Here is a 19,602-nt window from a genome sequence, read left to right as displayed (position 1 = left end):
TCCTTCGTATGCTCTCATTTTATAGGCAAAAAATTATTGTAACAACACTATTTGCTTTACAAACTTTCTTCATATGAATAATAACCCATATGATTTTTCTTTGGATGAATAGTAATAAACTATTCATGTGGACCATCCACATATTACATTACAACATAAATTTTTTTTGTTTGCATTTTGTATACATGGTAAACGAGTGGTATCCACGTCAACAAATACGTGAAACTTACTCTTACAATATCATCACTTAATGATCAATTTGATAGATTAATTGATAGATGTATAACGTTGCAATTAAGACCCAACTTTGTGTATGACATTGCAATTAATGTTTTGAAAACAATATATGAGATTGTAGTTGCACTCAAATTTGAGAATCTACTTGTAATTCACCCAGACTTAAAATCACATGAATGACTTTTAATATTTTGATTCTATGTTATTCACATGGCACAATATGATTGGCTATGTGGGTTATAGTTCCCCACAAAGCACTATAACAGAATAGAAGTTTTAACGACTTGGTATTTTTGTTATTTGAAAACAGTTGAGGATGAGTTTTATAATTTTTTTGGAAACAGTTGATGACTTGACCTAGATAGTTATTGTATCTAGCGACGGTAGCTGAGTATGAAACAAAACGAGCATATAAGTCAATATTTAAGTGCACTTAAGGTGACATGCCAACTATAAGGATGAGTTTTATATTTTTTGGAAACAGTTGACGACTTGACTTAGATAGTTATTGTATATAGGTTGCAATAGCAGAATGTGAAACAAAACGAGCATATAAGTCAATATTTTAGTGCACTTGAGGTGATAAGCCAACTACCTATATTAATGATATACACACCAAGAGATGTCTTTGTGTGAACAAAATTGAATTCACACAACACTTGGCTTTAACACTTTCCCACATGAAGAAGAGATTCATATAAGTCAATATTTTAGTGCACTTGAGGTGACAAGCCAACTACCTACATTAATGATATACACACCAAGAGATGTCTTTGTGTGAACAAAATTTGAATTCACACAACACTTGGCTTTAGCACTTTCCCACATGAAGAGGAGACTCTTTTTGGGTGTTATACGTAATATTTTTAGTTTTTAAATCTTTGTTTAAAATCACAAAAATTAAGATTTAACGATAAAAATATTCAAAGTATTGAGTAGTCTGAAGTACTCAAGAATTTTTGCATGTAGGTATATATACAACAAGTGGTGTCCTGGTTCTTTGTCAAATTCTTATTTCAACGAAGGTAATGCTAGGGAGACTAATTTCTTTTACTGTTTAAGTAATTAGTTATAAGGGTAAAGTTGTCAATTTATTAGCAAAAAATGTTGACTAAAGGGTTATGTAAAAGTGAATTACAACTTGAGGGGGTATTAGTGCAATGTCTGAAATGTGAAAGGTTTTTGTCAAAGGTCTATAAACCTCAAAACGTGTTAGCGTAATCAACCCAATGAATATGTTAGAAGTACATATTGAGGAGCATTTTAGGATTTTAAAATATCTACTTTTAGTTAAAGCAAATTAATGCAAACAAATTTTCATGCATGTAAGTTAATTGTGACATTAAACTGCACATGGTTACTACATTTGTAACTGCAACCACCCACTAAGCGGAGAAATTTTTCATTGTACTCGGAATACGAGTGATACATCACGTGTTATTATACAAGTGAAGGGAAGTTTTATTTTTTAAATTGTTAATTTTTTTAACACAAGTATCTCACCACTTATATAGTGGCATGCAATGGCGGATCCAAGAAATATTATTTGGGGGGTCAGTAAGAATAGCGAGTGTAGCGTCCAAAATTTTTTGGACGAAATAGCATGCAAATTGGCATGTCATCGAGCTTTGGTAAGCCTGAGGTCATTTGCCAAGTCATATTGCACGCTTGTTGACAGATGCCAACAACTTTCGGCAATCATGTCGACTGATGTCAGTAGCTTTTGAGCAAGCATGTCGACAGATGATAACATATGCCTAGTGAGCTTATTGCCATATGCCCATAGCACATACTAGGGCATAAGGCTAGCAGCTACTCACTCAGTGTTCACATGGGCAATTCGTCGAGCAATTGTTGGAGGGTCAGCTTTTAAGGACATCTCAGATTTTCGAAGGGCAGCACCAGGCTCTTCCATGAAAGATTTCTGAGCTTTGGAGGGTTAGCTGACCCACCTTGCCCTAAGGTAGATCCACCCCTGATGACATGTGTTGTACCATCCCATGTCCAAGCACACTAAAACATTTCTCCACTAATTGATAAATTGTTGATGATGATAATTTGACAGCCAATCACTTTCATAATGCATTAATTAGTCTGTTTACGTATTAGTAGAGTGTCATGCATGCATATGGGTATAAATAGTGGACGAACAACTCAATATAGGGTTGTAGTAAAACACTGATCGATAACTAAATCAGTCCGCTTAATGTCATCGATCAAGTCATCACTATTATTCCATTTATACGTACTCCTTGCAATATTAGTCTTATACAATTTATACACACTGATTGCAATATTTCATCTTCCAGTTTCCTCCGTCTTCCCCACTCAAACTTCGGGTGCCACACCATACGAGTTTCTCATGTTCACACAGCAGTGGCCGAAAGCTGTGAACGAATCTAGCCCATTGGCCCAATTTACAATCCACGGCCTGTGGCCGTCAAAATATAAATCCGGACCAGTGTTGCGGTGCAACGGAACAGATTTTGATGAAAACAAGGTAAATTTATTTCAGCTACACTATCCTTCGTGCACGCGAGTTCTTCAGGTATTTTTTAAATCATAACATGTTACATACGACTTACATATTTTAATGTATTTGTATACGTAAATTGATAAAATAAAAGTCAAATATTTGAAGTAAATTAATAATTTTAGATCATGTTAGAAGAAACTCCTCATAAACTAATTAAAGCAGCTGAATTCACATAATAAAATCAGTGTCTACAAAATTTACATTAAGAATAGAGAAAATAATATTTAATAAACAATTAATTAAATCACATTACTGCTAGCCCATTATGAGGCTAAGCCCACCCCTCTTTCCCTCCTTAGTGTAGATAATATCGTTTGTTTAAGAAAAAAAAATCATTTAACAATTAATTTAATCATATTATTATCCATGTGCGAAATACTTTTTTTAAAACCGGCATTACACGCCTCTTAAGATGTTTTGAACGTGTTTAAAAATAGAGAAAATAATATTTAATAAACAACTTATTGAATCACATTATTGCTAGCCCATTGTTGGGCTAAGCCGCTAAGCCCACATTCCCTCCCACTTAGTGTAGATAATATCGTTTGTTAAAAAAAAACAATCATTTGACAACTTATTTAATCACATCATTATCCGCATGCGAAAGACATTTTTATAACCGGCACTACACACCTCTTAAGATGTTTTGAAAGTGTTTAAAAATAGAGAAATTGAATCACATTATTGCTAGCCTATTGTGAGGTACTAATTAAAAATTTTAAAAATAAATAAATCACTATTAAATGATGAAAATACCCCTGTCTTATTTGATGCATTATTTTGGGATACCTTTGAATATTTTTTTTTTTGTCTTGGGGGCATTTTTGTCCAAATCTTTATGTTGAAGCTTGGTGACCCCAAAAGCATTATTCACCTTTTGTGTTCTCTTTATATACAGAAGATATTAGAAGTACTCTGTCATAAATAAGGGTTAAATTACTTCAAATGTGTTTTACTCACCAATGAAATGTGTTTCCATATTTTTGACATAGATGACGCCTGACCTAGAAAAGAAGCTCAATATCTCTTGGCCGGATGTCGAAAAAGGGAATAATATGGGGTTTTGGGAATACGAGTACAATAAGCACGGTAGGTGTTCCGAAGAAACCTTCTCCCAGACCGAATACTTTGAGCTCGCCAACAAGATGTGGGGAAAATTGGACATAGCTCAAATGCTTGCAAACCGTAGCATCGTTCCAGGTAAAAATTATACCACATCTGAAGTTGTGGCTGCCATTAAGAAAGCAACTCAGCATAACATCACCATTCGTTGTAAAGGCCAAATATTGCATGAGGTGATTGTATGTTACGACCACGATGGAAAACAAGTGATCGACTGCGATCGTGACAAAAGCAACTGCGGTCAGTCTATATCATACGTGAAGTAAAGTAAGATCACACACGTACATGTGTGCTAATAATGAAATTAGATGGATATCCCAAATTTAAATATGTACTATTATTAAATAGGATAAATTACACTTTATCCCTTTAAGTTTAGATGGAACTAGAAAATGTGCCCGCGCGTTGCTGCGGGACTTGAATGTATCACCTTGAACTGCATGAATAAGATACATTTAAACTGAACAAATTCAACACAATCATAAATGAAGAAAGGGATAGATGAGTGAATGAGGTTAGTAAGATATGCAGCTTCGTTTTTATATACATTCAACTGAGCTTCGTTTTTATATACATTCAATTGAGCTGACATGAAAAGACATTGTACCATGAACAGGACGAAACTGAACGTTTTGGTTCCCTAATAAACAGAAGTAACAGACAGTTCACACAAATCTTGCCCTTGTAGTCAATGTGGCAAAATATATATCATGTAGATTAGGCAACATAAAAACTATTTTGTTCTTATTCTAGCATCTAAGTTTTCAAGCACAAACGTGCAAAGCAAAAAACATGCAGGACGCCTGTTACCGTAAGAAACAGAAGTAACATGCAGTCCACACATATTTTGCATTGCAGTTAAGATTGAGTTTCGTTCTTGTTCAAGCAGCTAAGTCTTGAAGCAAAAATGTTGAAAGCCAAAAACATGTAGAACGCCCTGCAGCAGTCGTTCTTGTTCAAGCAGCAAAGTCTTCCGCACTATAGCAAAGAAAATAAATCATAGTTTAAAAGAATATCACACGATGGTCCTGTTTAGAATCACAATTTACTCCCCAATTTCCACCTAACTCCGAACAAACAACATTGATAAATCTTTATCATCACCTTTAACAAAATAGATCACAGCGAAAAGAAAAAAAAAAGTTCCTATGCAAACAAATTCTTCTGGATGTCCAACTTAACCCATCTATGAGAAGGCAAGCAATCGGACGTGCATTTAGACCAAGGAAAATAAATTATACAACTAAAAACATCAACCGATTCTCTTGAAGAGAACACACACGCATGCCAACATATTATTCACCAGATTCTAAGCTTTCATTTTCGTTCTATCCCTTTCGTTATCTAAACTTATAATTATCAAAACAGCAATAGAATAATAGAGCAACCTTCAATCATTTATCAAAACTGAATTAATTAAACTTCTGCTCAGCACTCCGTTAATTTTAATTGCAACTCTCGTTCTAAGAATTAAAAATTTTGCATTTGAATAATCAAACGCACTTACACATTACATTCCTTTTATTGGTTCTTGACACAATACATTTTAGGATTCGATATTACAATAATATCACTGAAACATGAATCGCAATAGATATAGAAACCAAACTTGCACACAACAACAAAAAACGTTTACCTATCCAACATTTCAACATAAGCATGATATAGAAAGACAGAAATCCACATGTCACTTTGTTTTTTCAGAACCAACAAAAAGGGCAACTATAAGAGAATGTAACCAATTTTAAACAGTAAATCAGTCTCCCAATAAAGGAGAACATAAGCATGACATACAAAGATCGAAAGGCAGAGTTAATTTGGTTTCCTCAAAAGCAACGAAAAGGAGGCTGAATCAGATCAAATTAAACAAAGTGAAAACCGGATAGACAAAGATTAGAAATTTGCTTGCATCTCTATCATATCCCGCATTTCCTTTACAAAATAAACAATCATGAATACAAAGCACATGAAAATCAGCAAACCATAAAAAACAAAGATAAACGCACAAATTTCCAAAGAAATTGAAATTGTGTCATGAAAATTAACTAACGAATCATATTGAGACATCTTTGCTTGGTGCTTGGCAATGCTCTAACTCGGTATGGAGTTTTAAATTATTCTATCCAGGTACAATGATGGGGATGCACTGCCAGCTGATGACCAGTCATTTATACTTGATAATGTTCTCAATTACCATCCGAATAAAGTTGTTAAAAGGCGTTCTGGAATCGGTCATCTCACAGTATGCTTATCTACCCTGTTTTTGCTTAACTGCGTTTTATTTAGAATTATGTTCAGCGCACTTTTGATGCATTATGCTTGGAATCTGTGACTGATTTTATTGTTATATTGGTTATTGTACTGTTCATTTCATTGTAGGGCAGACAGGAAACATTAAAATAGTAATGAAGCTCAGAATATTTGCTAAACACCAAAACCCACATCACATGCCCTCTACCTAACAAAGATAAATTAAAAACTACAATACAATGCTGAAAATCTAAAGTAGCCAGAAACCAAAAGATCTTAGTGACAACTTGCACGGACATTACAAAAATGCAGGACTCAAAACACACTAAAACGTCTAGAAACTCGAAGTTATCGCTATTTGGTTATGAAGATAGATATATATCACCAGGAAACCCAAAAATGGCCAGGATTTGCCAAAATTTGTAAATCAAACACATATGCATCAACTCCTTTTCCTCTGTTAGTCTGTTATCATCTCACATGCCTCACTATTCGAGACTGGATCAATTCGATCACAGCCAAACTGCCAGTATTAAACTTAAGGAAGTACCGATCAAATGATCTAAACATTGTGCATTACAGATCCAAATCAATAGTGGTAATAAATAAGATAATTTCAGTTGTTATTTGCAATTAAAATTGAACAATGCTTATTCCCAAGGAATATCTGACAATGATTGCAGCAATCAAATGTGCGTTCAATTGAATTAGCTATGTATTTGAGGATTTGGGAAAGGTTTTTTGAGAGTAAACAGACGTTAATTATTAGCTATGTATTTGCTTAACAAACAGTAGCTGAAATTGCTATGTATTTTTCAATGGGGAATTTAAAAACCAATCCCAATTTGTCATTGCTCAAACAAATTGGAATTTCAGAACCAATCTCAATGATCAAATTAACGAAATATTTCTTAAGCTAATTTAGAAAGGCAAATTGCAAGATTTTGAAGGAATTTGAAAAATGAGGGAGAAAAAACCAAATGAGAAGGTTGTGCCTTATCTCCCTCACAAAATCATTCGCACAAAAACCATAGCTTTTGATGGAATTTCAAAACCAAACAAATCTCAAAGATAAAGTTGTCATGTAAACATGTCTAACACAGATTTCTCAATTATTAACACTACTCTTTCTCAATTATTAAAAACATAAAGATCAAAGTCAATTGGGTGTATAATTATATACCTCATCATGCCAAGCAAAGCAACCAACTTCTGCCTCCAACGACCCAAAATTCTGAAAATTCCAAAAAATTTAATTTTAAAAAAAAAAAACATAAGAAAGAAAAAACCCAGCATAAGAGAAATCTACAAACCGGATGCCAGATCATCAAAAGATTAAAAACCACTCAGAATCAATTAGCATTTGAGTCTAAATATGAGAATTTGTGAATTTGTTCCATAGGATAGTTAACAGGATACTATCATATCAAAACCAACGCTGAATAAAATCAAGCAATGAGATTGCGATGATATAACATCATTTCCTTAAAGCTTCATATACTAACCTAAAAAAGAAAATATGGGAAGAATAGACTGCCTCCATTGGCCCTCAAAGTCTCCTCACCACCAAACCACCCGTCTAGATGCATTTGCCTGTTCTTTCCCACAATTCTTAGAGATCAAATAGAACCCTCGGATTGACTGGGGACAATATGGAAATCCTTTTTGAAGCGGTAATACAGGAAGACATGAATAATTTTGACAGAAAGACACACAAATTGTTGAGGGAGGATGTAAAGCTTCTGCACGGAAGGTTTCTACTCTTGTACATCTAAAAAAATTAAATGAAGCAAGAGAAATTCAACAAAAAAACTTGATAACCCTTGCCCAAAAGAACTCACTAAATTCAAAGCATACCATCTACACTGAGTCACTAACATACATTGCTCAGTTAGGACTCTGTTATACTTATCATCCTTGATCAATGTAATCATATATTTCATAGCTACACTCCCCATTGACATACACTAACATAGCATCTACTTTTTTGCTGACTTTATTTGCTCAGTTAAGCAATAGCCAACATACACAATCTGACAATCATAGCAGCTACAGCAATCATCCATAAATGGGCAGAAATACAAATACTATTATATTGGGGTTTGGAACAAATAAACCAATCATCCAATTCGAATGTTGTTTGGAACAAATACACTAACCATTCAATTGAAATGGCATTTGGCACAAATACATTTTTCCATTAATTGGATATTCAATTAACTGGGATTAAAAAATGATTACCAAACAAAAGCCAATTTTCTAAAGAAAATTATTGTTTTATACCTGCCAATTCCAAAGGCCTGTATAAGCCCAAAATTGAGGGATGGTGACATCTCCAATTTGGAGTTGAGGATCTGCATTTCCTGCAATTCCATAGTGTACAACAGCTTTCACCTTGAATAGGGTTTGTAGTAATTGAGTTGAGATGCCTGCATTGAGCTTTTCACAGGTTTCTACATCAATTTTTTTCCAGCAAGTTTCTACAGAAAATACTTCAATAATATTGAATGATACGGGAAATAAATGGTTAAGATTTACACTAAAAGATTTAATAATTGTCGAATCTAACGGATAATACACTTGTAGTATTGAAGCCAGACATTGTGTCTACATCATTTATTAAATACATTATCTATGATATGCACTGACCAACGAAATTAATCAAAGTAAAACAGATGGTCATCTGCATAATTAAACATACCATGCTCAATCCAGTCATAACAATTATAACCTTTTTGTCTTCCAATCGTCCAATTCGAAACCTTCTTCCTGTCAAATTGGGTATGTAGAATTTGGTCTAAAGTTATTTTTCTTTCAATTACAATATTCTATGTATTTATAAATTTCAGAGCAGAACGTGCAAAGGCAAGAAAAGCAGCAACAACGAAACTCATATATACCATGAGCTATAAAGATAAACATTTTAGCAAATGATATTGATTTCCGCATACTCATTATTCTCCATATACACTCGTGTTTATTTGGGTCATTTGAATTGAATAAAAAAATATAAAAAAATAAAAAGACAAAAATTCAACAAAGGTGCAGAATAAGAAAATAGTGTGAGAAATCAGTTTCATTTAGGAAATATATGTACATATCACTCAAAGAACACCCATGTAATTATACAAACTTAATGAATATATATATATATATATATAATTTTATGCTTACCAGCAAAATCCAAATACGGTAGGCTCTGATCAGCCACAAAGCTTGTAGATTGAGGCTATAACCAGAGATATCTTTGAAAAAGGCAGATCAGATTCATGAGGAAATAAAAACTTTATGTTCAAATACGAAAAGCAAATCAAGAAACGCAAAAACTTGAGAACTAATCGAAACCCAATAGAGAAAAACGAAAATCCAGAGAAACCCACTAACCTGTTCGAAGAGTGACAACCATGCAAACATTCCCCATTTTGACAGGAAGAATAGCAGAGTGTGACATAACCATTCTGAAAACTATAGTAGCAGGTTTCCAAATCATTGAAGATAATAAATGAATAGCTAGACATTGAGAATCGTTTTCTTCATTAATTAAACAATAGAATGTGTACAGGGCATAAGTCAAGTTTGCTAATATAAATATCCTCATTATAAATATCACTAAAGCGTGCACATACATTGTGAGGTTTGCCAATATTTTCATCTATTTCCAAGTGTGTGCTGGTTTGTTTTTTTCCTTTCAAATATGCAGTTCTTTTCATTTGAGTCTAGATGTTAATATTTCTACGATTCAAGTGCCATTTTATTTCTTCACTTGGAAAAAGAACTAAGCCTTTTAAAGTGGTCGTGGTGGAAAGTAATTGGATACCATTGTATAATTTCTTGACTCACTGCACATTTTGTACCTAAAATTTCCACTTGATTATGTTTTAGCCTCTACCTATTCTCTTCCTTAATTTGGTTTTGCCTAACCAAAGTCTTTTCCTGTTTAAGGACACGCGCCCTATGTTATTTCCTTCTCCACTGCATTCTTATCTTGCTAAAATTTATAACATCAAACCATCAGAATCTCAACCCATAATCAGTTTTACCCGCCCACAATAAATCAGAATCCTCAAGCCAACAACTTACATTTGATTCAGGAAGTAAAGTGACTTGTGCATATACTTCATCAGTGTCTGGTTCAGCCTATAATTCAGCCGAAAGAAACATATTATTCCCTCGCAAAGCCCAATAACTTGAGTACAAAAGAACCAGCTAAACAATTAAATCCAGAATTCTTAGTTTTCTTTATAAGAGCAGCCACCACACTACCTTCAATGATACATTGACAACCCGACAAAGAATCTTCGATGCAAGATTATACACTGGCATCTGCTGATTAGTCGATGCCTCCACCTATTTTTGAAACCAGAAAATCCAATTGACAATTAGTGATAAAACCCAGAAACACAACCTAATATGCATCAGCTACAAAAACCCAAATAAATAAATAAAAGACTCAAATTTCTATGTAAAAGCGAACATATTTTGACCCCAAAACAAAGATGTCATAGATGGAGGAAGAGAGAAGCGACAAAAAGGGAGAGACACTAACTCAACCCCACCATCTCTCTGCAGCCAACACACTCATTCCCTCAACCCTACCCTCAAATCTTGTACCCAATCAACTCTCTTTCTGTCCCCCTAATCGTGCACCCGTCGTCACCTTCTCTCTGCAACCAACCCCCTCTCATATCTCCCCCAAATCAGACCCCCACTCTCTGCAGCCAACCCCCTCTCCTCTCTCCCCCATATCACACCCCCATCCCGTGAAGGCACTGACACCAGACCACCTCCCTAGAAACCGGCCCTAAAAACCCATACCCATACCTCCCTTACCCGTTACCTTTCTCGAAGCAAAAAGTGTTATATGATAGTACTCACCCCAATCTGGTTAATGACATTCACTGCATAACGCTCACCAGTAAGTATAGTCTCCCTCTTTGAGAAAGGCCTGAGGTCAAAATTGGCAACAACAAATTACCAAAGCCAAATGAAAGAATAAATCTACAGTCACCACAAATATTTTCTAAAATGGAAGATAGACTAGAGTCAAACAGGAAAGGGATAGCAGACACAGTGAGCTTTGTCTCAGTTTGAAAAGAAAATTGGGTAGTTTCAGGAGCAAAATAGTTCATTTGTGTAGAACTATAGCAGCATCTGAGAGCTAGGAAGTTATCACCCAATAAATTTTGTTATACCAAAGATTCAGAAAATGGGATTAGGTATGGTGGTACCCTTTCTCTTCACATTTATAATATACGGAGTATAGTGAAGGGGGAAAGCCATACCTTCCTATGAATGAATTTAAAAAAAGGGATTTTCCTGCATTTTTAGGACCAAAAACAAAGCAGCTAACATTTCTTTCCGTTTTTTTCCTTTTACGATCTACTGATCTTCTTCCAGTAACATGGATAGCTGAAGCAGGACTGCCATTGTATCCAACATATATCAAATTCGCCAAACTTCGGTTTGGATTTAACAGTGTCATGAGGGCCCACTGGAATCACAGAAAAACAAAGATATAATTACAATTTACAATTGGCTAAGGAGATTCTTTAAACAAAGAAATAAGGGAAACATAAATATCATCCAAAATAAATGGGAAAAAAAATTCATGAAGAGCATATGTAAGCTAATTTAAACAGGGTAGCAATGAAAACGAAGATACCTCAGACAAAAATGCATTAAGAGGTAAATTCCCAGATGTCGTTCTCCCTGCAGCATCCTTATAAGGAGCTTCACTCCAAGGACTGAAATTTCGGTAAACAGCATATTAAAAATCTATTTTTGGAGAATAAAAAGAAACCATGATGGGAACATACATTATTTTATCCACAAATAACAAAAGGGTAAAAGGAACATACATTATTTTACCCTCACCAGTCAGATCCAAGTCAATCCATACCAGGGGCATTTTGTACTCTTCTGGAGGTATCTCCGTAATTTGCTTACTCTGCTTCTCATTTACCAACTATGACTCATTTCCACATAAAAATAGAAAATCTGGATAACAGCAACTAACGCCAAATCCGAATAATGCACAAACCCTAAACCCTGAATTAACATAAATTACATAAATCATGTGAAAATACAAAAATTACAACTTGAATTCCAGAGACAGACCTGAAGAGGGGAAGACTGACTTGAAGCTGTTTGACAACTTGTGACCTGGTGACGTACCTAGCTGCATTTCCTTCCTTCTTCTTTCCCTGCAAATTTGACGGACAATCAACGGGAAGTGTGAGAAAATGGTGAAATTAAATATTGGAAATTGTTCTTTTAATACTGATGTATATAGGAAAGCTTATCGGAGAAGGAGGAGGTGACCTAGAACTCACCGCAGGCCTGTAATGCTTATGCTTCACCGGGGCCTCGATTTGCAGATAGAAGCTCGGCCCGATCGTAACGAAGCACAGCCTCTCTGCCCTTTGAAATCTGAAATCCCCACCCAAAAAACCACGCACGGGCCTTCCTGATGCGAACGGTGGAGTAAGACGACATAGGAGAGAGAAGGGATCAGCGAGGGATCTGAGGGAAATTACAAAGTGAAAAAAAATTTCTTGGGATTTTTATTGTGTCATTTGAGTAGCTAAAAGAGGACTATAACAGTCAAATATAGTGAAAGAATAATTAAGGGCAAGCTGATTGTATGATTAAAGAAATCTCAAACCTTCCATAAAAAAATCAAAGCGAAAACCAGAGAAGCGTGAGGATAGGAAGAGATTGATACCTTACCGGACGTTGGGGGTAGCCCAAGTTGACTGAAATCGACGAAACCTTGCTCGACCTCTCTCTCTTTCTCTCTGTCCACATGAGAAAACCACATCACCCAAAAGGTCAGAGATTTCCAAAACCAAAAGGAAATTAAGAAAGAGAAACGGATGGGGGAGAGAGAGAGAGAGATAGGAGTACCGTTAGTTAAAGCGTGGACGGCTTTGGTTCTCCGACCACTGTAATCCCTGAAGATCTCTTCCGCCCGTCGACTCGAGTCCATCTCCCTGCACTTCTCCTTCATCCCACCGAAGCTCTCGAGTTACAAAAATGAAGCCGAGTTTGTGTGGTTTTGGTTTTAGGAAGCAGGTGCCGATGTTATTCCAGAGATGGTGTTGTGGCTGCTAGGGTTTGAGAAAGTGGAAACGAAGCCAGAAAGTTGGCTAAAAGCACCCGAGTGGCAATCTTGTAAATAAACTGAAATGTGATCCAAAACACTGTTCATATGAATAGTGCGATTTCCCCTCCTACTTTAGACTAAAGTAATTGCAACCTCATATAATATTTTTAAAACATTTCAATTTCATACACAAACTTGTATTTTGTTGCAATTTCATGCATTCATTAGTCAAACCGTTAAGTGATGACATGCTAAAAGCATGGCCTACATATTTTGATGATGTGTCATATAAAAAATATTTAATTATAAAAAAAACTTAAATACAAAATTAAATTAAAAATAAATAAAAAGCGGCCCACCCCTCTTCTTCCACACGACCATAGGGCCTCCATCTCCTCCAATCTCCATAACCACCAGTGCACCACCCCTCCCAATCCCTAAACCCTCATTCTCTAATTCTCCCAATTATTCCGATGCTTCTTCTTCCCCAAATCTCCGTACAAAATCTATTTATTTTTCGCTCTCAATCCGAAGAAAAAAACCTTAGAAATTTCATGGATTTCAAAATTTTATTTCCCAAAATTCAAAACCATTATCTTTTCCGCATCAACCTACCTGCAAATCTGAAAAGAACCCTCCCAAATTTCCTCCTATATTGCGCCGCACTTACTTGAACCAGCGTGATACCTGTCACATCCCGAACCGAGGTCGGTGGGACCCCACACCCGGTGTGCGAGTAAAAGTAAAAACGAAAAATAAAAACTTCTCTTAAACCAGTAATTATTAAAAAATCCTTACAGAGTGTACAAAAATAAGAAAAAAACTCTTAAATCCCTTGTCTAACACAACCTCAGCTCGTCTAGCACCTGTCTTGTCAAATAACTCATCTGCAAAATCAAAGGGTGAGAGGTGAGCAACAACCAATGTCGCTCAGTGAGTTATTTATATGTAATATGCCAGTTAAGCGATGTCATTTTAGTTACTATAGAAAATATAATAATAAAATCAAATCATTATGCACGTAGTGCCATATCACATCATCCCTTTACGTGTTCATTATATCCTTCATAAATAGTAACTCACTACGTGACTCCTATTGACCATTCTGCCCTAATGTCCCCATGTGTAATTTACATTTATCCCTCGGATTAATGCAACACTAAAATTCTCATGCTCCCCAAACAATTCTAAATATCCACATCTCTATATCAATAATTCTGAAAGCAGTTCCACAAATCTAACATACTTGACTTGAAATAAAGAGATAATTGAAAATAAGTATAATTTGCAACATATTACATAAATCACTCACCTTAAGATTCCAAATTTTAACAAGACAATCCAACTAACATCTTCACACATCCAACCCCTAATTTTATCGGATGTTCCTGGATGAATTCTAACTAAACAAATGGAGCAGCAGCCCCTTATTTTTGGGGCTCTCTGCAGCTCTCTCTGCTTCTCTGCGTTGCTCTCTGCAAGTATGCTCTCTCTCTCCTCAAAACCGAAATTGGCTACTCACTCTGCTCTCACCTTCTGCTGCTCTAATTTATCAATCAGAAAGCAGCAAATATAAAATATCCCAAAAGCAACAAGTGGCACTCAATTAAAAAGAATACGGGTTCTTACAATACCCACACCGATCTGAATGTCTGCACCGAACGCAGAATTAAGCACAGAATCCCGATGGTCACAATTTCTTTTAGATCCGAGCTTCCAATGCCATCTCTTCCCTATTTAACGGTAAATTTAAAGGATTAAGTAACAGTTGTATGAAATTGAAATGAAATAGCATTAAATGTTTGAGATTAAAATATTTTAAAGATGTTGTAAGAAATTGAAATTAACCTCAAAACTAAAGGGGTAAAATGTATTTTACCCTATTAAATATGAAGTATAACTTTCGTTTTCAGATGGATATATACGTAATTACATATAGATCTGCGAATAAAAGCCGGTGTTTAATTAGCACTAATTATTTGTATTACTTTGAGTAATTAACCTGCTTATCATCATGATGTATTCATTTGGAACTAAGTTGTTCGCATGATGGTTTTGAAATTATTTCTATCACGCAGCCAAAGAACGATTATTGGATAAAGAATTTGAACTTACGTGTTGGCTTGTGGAAAGTTTGTAATGTAAAATAGATAGATAGCTCTAAATTCAACAAACAGAGATTTTTTAATGTAACTGGAATACGAGGCAGTACAATGTATGTCATTATACAATTCAAGGAAAGTTATTTTTTAGTAAGAGTCCCGCAATCATATAATAACATGTAGAGTATCACTCCGTGTTCCTACGTTGTTACATTTTTAATATATACCCCCTCCATGACCACGTTGTCATACTTAAAAACTATAATTGAACAGGTGAATGACTAGTTTGGTATTGTTGTGCTTTAAAAAAAAAAAAACTTTTGCTATATCTTGAAAATAAACAACTATAAAAAAAATTAAATGTTTGGTAAATTTTTTTTGTAGAAGTGCATTTAACAAAACCAAAAAAAGACATGCAAATCAAAAGATGATGAATGAATTATAATTAGAAAAACATATAAGCATTTTTATTGCAGGCGGCCTGAGGCTCTTATTACAGCAATATAGGTTTATCGCCAGCAACCTTACAATTTGATAGAGAAGGGTGACAGGGTATCACGTTCGTTCCGGCTTTATCAAAACAAATTCTCACTTCATGCATCGGATCCGGTGACACGTCGGGTACCGCTTTGCCTCGGAGGATAGGGTCGTGACCAGTCACTTGTGTAATGGTATTGGCGAATGGCAATGGTAGTGAGCGTATACAACTCCCCTTGAACGATCTTATGTTTAGCGTTATGAAACATACTGGTTACATTGTACATGGACCATAACTTGTTGGCCTGCACAAAGTATAGTAACTGGGGGAAGGTTTGGTCGGAACATACACCATGATTGTTGTACTCGTACTCCCAAAATTTGAGATTTGAAGCATTTTTCATAATAGTTGGCCAAAATGTCTTCAGTGTCTTAAGCAATAGAATCTACTTAGACATCTAATGAAAATCCCAAAAAAAAGAAAAAAGAAAATATAATTTCATTTTGTAATTTGCTTGAGAAATAATTAAAAACTGCTTTTTATAACAATAATTAAAGACTGTTAAAAATGAAGAAAATAAACTACAAAATACATCAATGATCGTGAACTTGTCCTCCCATTTCATTTTTGTCTCTGAACTTTTCCTTTTGGATAATAAAACTTTCTTTTTTGTTTTCTTTAGTCCTCGAACTCATTGTCATGTATCACTTTGGTTCTTTTTGTTAACTCCATTTAATTTTCTGTTAAACTTAGGAGCAAATAGGACTGTTTGCAGAAGAATTAATAAAACAAAACATAACAAAATTCGTACTTTTTCTTAAAGCTCCTAGAATGTGGTGGATGATGACATCCCCTGGCCTCCCAATATATTTTTATTTTTAATTTTGTTTCATAATCTTCATTCTTATGTTATTGCTTTACTTGGGGTGTATGGAATTTGAGGGATTTTTATTTTTTGTACAAGTCTTTGACTTTAATTAAGATTTTAAGTGATTCTCTAACAATTTAGTCGTATTCAATTAGGATTTTAAGAGAGTTTATTAAAATCTACATAAATTTGAGTGTATTCAATTAGGATTTTACAGAAGTTTATAACATTTCAGGTGTAATTAATTATGAGTTAATTTTAAAGGCTTTTTGAAAAGTTGATGAATTCGAGGAAAAATTAGAGAAATTTCATAGTGTATTTCGAGCATTCACAAATCTCGCATTTTCCCATGAGATTTCGAGACACTTGGATCAAAATATTTTACATAGAATCTCTACAAATCCATTAAAATTTCTCGAAGTCTCAATTAAATACACCCAAAATTTTCCCTGAATTTAACCGAAAAATATATAGAGTTAATGAAAAGAATCAAAATGTCACTTGAGTGTGAGTTGTATTTTTGGTAAAACTTGAGAGTAGGGATGGGCAACGGTTATGGCGGGCAGGTAACCGCAGTTATTTACCCATAACCGTTTAAGCTTTTACCCACATAACCGTTTACCAGTTGGGTATTTACATAAATTGGTATACCCATACCCATATACCCATTTACCCATAACCACGTACCCGTTTACTTTTTTCTTTTACCCGTCTACCTATTTTTTTAACAACTTGAAAATTAAAAAGAAATTTGTCATAATTTTTTTTCTTCTAACTATTAAATACCGTTATAAGTACATTTAACATGTATTTTTATATCAATGGCAATATTATTTATGAATATATGTGATGTCTCCTAATTATGTGACGGTTAATCTATTACAAGAATCATACATGGTTGTAGGTTAATTAATATTCTTGTATACATACATACATACATACATACATACATACATACATACATACATACATACATATATATATATGTATGTAAGTACACATCAGTCTACTAATAGGCTAATTTAATAAATATTTGGATTTTTATTTAGAAACATATGTTCATCAATCCAAGCCATTTAATCGATTTCTAATTTTGGGGTCAAAATTTATTAAAAACTTGAGGCCAACTAAATATATATATATATATATATATGTACGCATCATCTAATAATAACATGTTTCTAAATGCCCAAGGTAATTATTATCTTGAATTGGTCAAAGCTCCAAAAAACTCCAAAACAAAACTGTGGAACACTAATACTTTAGCACATTCAATCACATATATTAAACATTAGCCCATTCTATCAACTATATTTTTCTCTCAAGTGAGGCATATATATATATATATATATATATATAATATTATATGGCCCTTTATAACCAAATATATCTCGGGATACTAAACCTAGTTAGAAACTATTTTTTTATTTTTTTATTTTTTAAGTTTTACATATATTAAAATAAACGGTTAAATGGGTACCCGTTTATACCCTTGGGTAATACCCATAACCGTCCGTTTAAATTTCACGGGTAAACGGTTATACCCATAACCATTTATTTATCTAAACGGTTACCTATAACTGTAACCGTCAAATTTAAATGGGCGGATAACCGCGGTTACCCATAACCAATGGGTATTTGCCCATCCCTAGTGAGGATCCTCTTGACCAAACTCATCGGGCCGTTGAAATTTTATCCAACGGCTACAATTATTATAACTTTTAGAGGGGCCCTCTGTTTGTAGTCGTTGGATAAAATTTCAACGGCCCGATGGGTTTGGTCAAGAGGATCCTCACCCTTTGCTCAGGAGAGGATCCTGATCCGTATGTTTTGATACAGGTCTAATTTATTGCACAGTCATAAGTAGGGTCTAATAAGTAGAGCAATTAAAGTGTCCATAATTTGAAAACAAAATTGCACCGACTGTCGTTAAATGTTTTATCATGACTCTTCCAGAATTAACATGGAACTTTAAGTTACACATCAAATCTCATCATTTCATAAAAAAATCTCATCATTTTTAGTGTAAAATATATCGTTGTATTAAAAAAAAAAAAAAAAAGTTACTTATCAAATCTCGTCGTTTCATCAAAAACTTTATCCGACTCCTGTTTTGAATTTTCCTCGCGATTCCTGCATATTAGTATCCAAATTTAAATTTGAATTCACATGAAGCTATGAGAACTACAAGTAATTTTACGTGTTTTCGTTGAGTCGTTTACAACAGTAAGCTTCATTTTTGCTGATATTTGTTACATGATTCTAATCTACATGATTCGCGAGCATTATACATTGATTATCTTACGTAAGTAATTGCTTAAGAGGCTTTTGACATTGATTGTGTAGCTTCGGGGGCTTTTAACATTACCAAGATGGAGGACTACATCTTACTGTTAGAATCATGTAAAATTACTTATTCCACCATGATAGGTAGTTTAGCTTGTACAAGTACTTATATGACAGGTAGTTTAGACTGTAAAAGTACTTATATAATAGGTAGTTTAGATTATAAAAGATCAGTTGAAATCTAAGTTTATGCCGACTAATATTATAATATGATAGGTAGTTTAGCTTATACAAGTACTTATATGACATGTAGTTTAGACTGTCAAAGTAGTTATATGATAGGTTGTTTAGATTGTAAAATATCAGCTGAAATCTGGGTTTATACCGAATAATAGGGTACCTGAGTTGAAAAAAAAATAGAAAAATAATATAACTACTAGTGAGGCCCCCCCCCCCCAAGAGATTTATAGGTGTTCGAAATTTTGGAAATGTCCTAAATTAATTTTAGAAAATATGTGGTGCGAATAAAATGACTCTAACTTTGGCTTATAGAACACAATTTTTTGTGAAAAAAAAAAAATTGAAATTTTTAGCTTTAAGAAATATTTTGCGCTGGAG

At 34.3% G+C, this 19,602-nt stretch overlaps 2 protein-coding genes across 8 annotated transcripts; one reads left to right on the top strand and one right to left on the bottom strand.

Moving 5' to 3' along the window:
- The first annotated feature begins 2,432 nt into the window (after window positions 1-2,432).
- Window positions 2,433-4,274, top strand: LOC137721672 (ribonuclease MC-like). The gene is made up of 2 exons (XM_068460698.1): window positions 2,433-2,737; window positions 3,766-4,274. The coding sequence occupies exons 1-2, from the start codon at window positions 2,444-2,446 to the stop codon at window positions 4,159-4,161; spliced, it is 690 nt and encodes a 229-aa protein (XP_068316799.1). The 5' UTR covers window positions 2,433-2,443; the 3' UTR covers window positions 4,162-4,274.
- A 155-nt stretch (window positions 4,275-4,429) lies between these two features.
- LOC137721670 (mitochondrial Rho GTPase 2-like) lies at window positions 4,430-13,390 on the bottom strand. 7 transcript variants are annotated; one of them, XM_068460694.1, is made up of 16 exons: window positions 13,052-13,390; window positions 12,870-12,940; window positions 12,478-12,667; window positions 12,263-12,348; window positions 12,004-12,193; window positions 11,808-11,889; window positions 11,428-11,636; window positions 11,021-11,090; window positions 10,409-10,492; window positions 10,226-10,282; window positions 9,530-9,610; window positions 9,320-9,390; window positions 8,847-8,914; window positions 8,429-8,584; window positions 7,329-7,379; window positions 4,430-4,873 (listed from the first exon to the last, which is right to left on the bottom strand). In XM_068460694.1, exons 5-12 carry the CDS (start codon window positions 12,051-12,053, stop codon window positions 9,349-9,351), a joined length of 675 nt encoding a protein of 224 aa, XP_068316795.1. In that variant the 5' UTR covers window positions 12,054-12,193; window positions 12,263-12,348; window positions 12,478-12,667; window positions 12,870-12,940; window positions 13,052-13,390; the 3' UTR covers window positions 4,430-4,873; window positions 7,329-7,379; window positions 8,429-8,584; window positions 8,847-8,914; window positions 9,320-9,348. The 7 variants fall into 7 exon arrangements, with proteins under 7 accessions (XP_068316795.1, XP_068316796.1, XP_068316794.1 ...); XM_068460695.1 differs by having other exon boundaries at window positions 8,429-8,574; XM_068460693.1 differs by lacking the exons at window positions 4,430-4,873; window positions 7,329-7,379; window positions 8,429-8,584; window positions 8,847-8,914; window positions 9,320-9,390 and having other exon boundaries at window positions 9,405-9,610; window positions 12,478-12,611; window positions 12,870-12,942.
- Window positions 13,391-19,602: the final 6,212 nt, after the last annotated feature.

The sequence above is a fragment of the Pyrus communis genome, chromosome 17 (assembly GCF_963583255.1).
Source record: "Pyrus communis chromosome 17, drPyrComm1.1, whole genome shotgun sequence".
NCBI lineage: Eukaryota > Viridiplantae > Streptophyta > Magnoliopsida > Rosales > Rosaceae > Pyrus > Pyrus communis.
The sequence above is the reverse complement of the archived record's forward strand: the minus strand, read 5'-3'. Positions and strand labels throughout refer to the sequence as shown.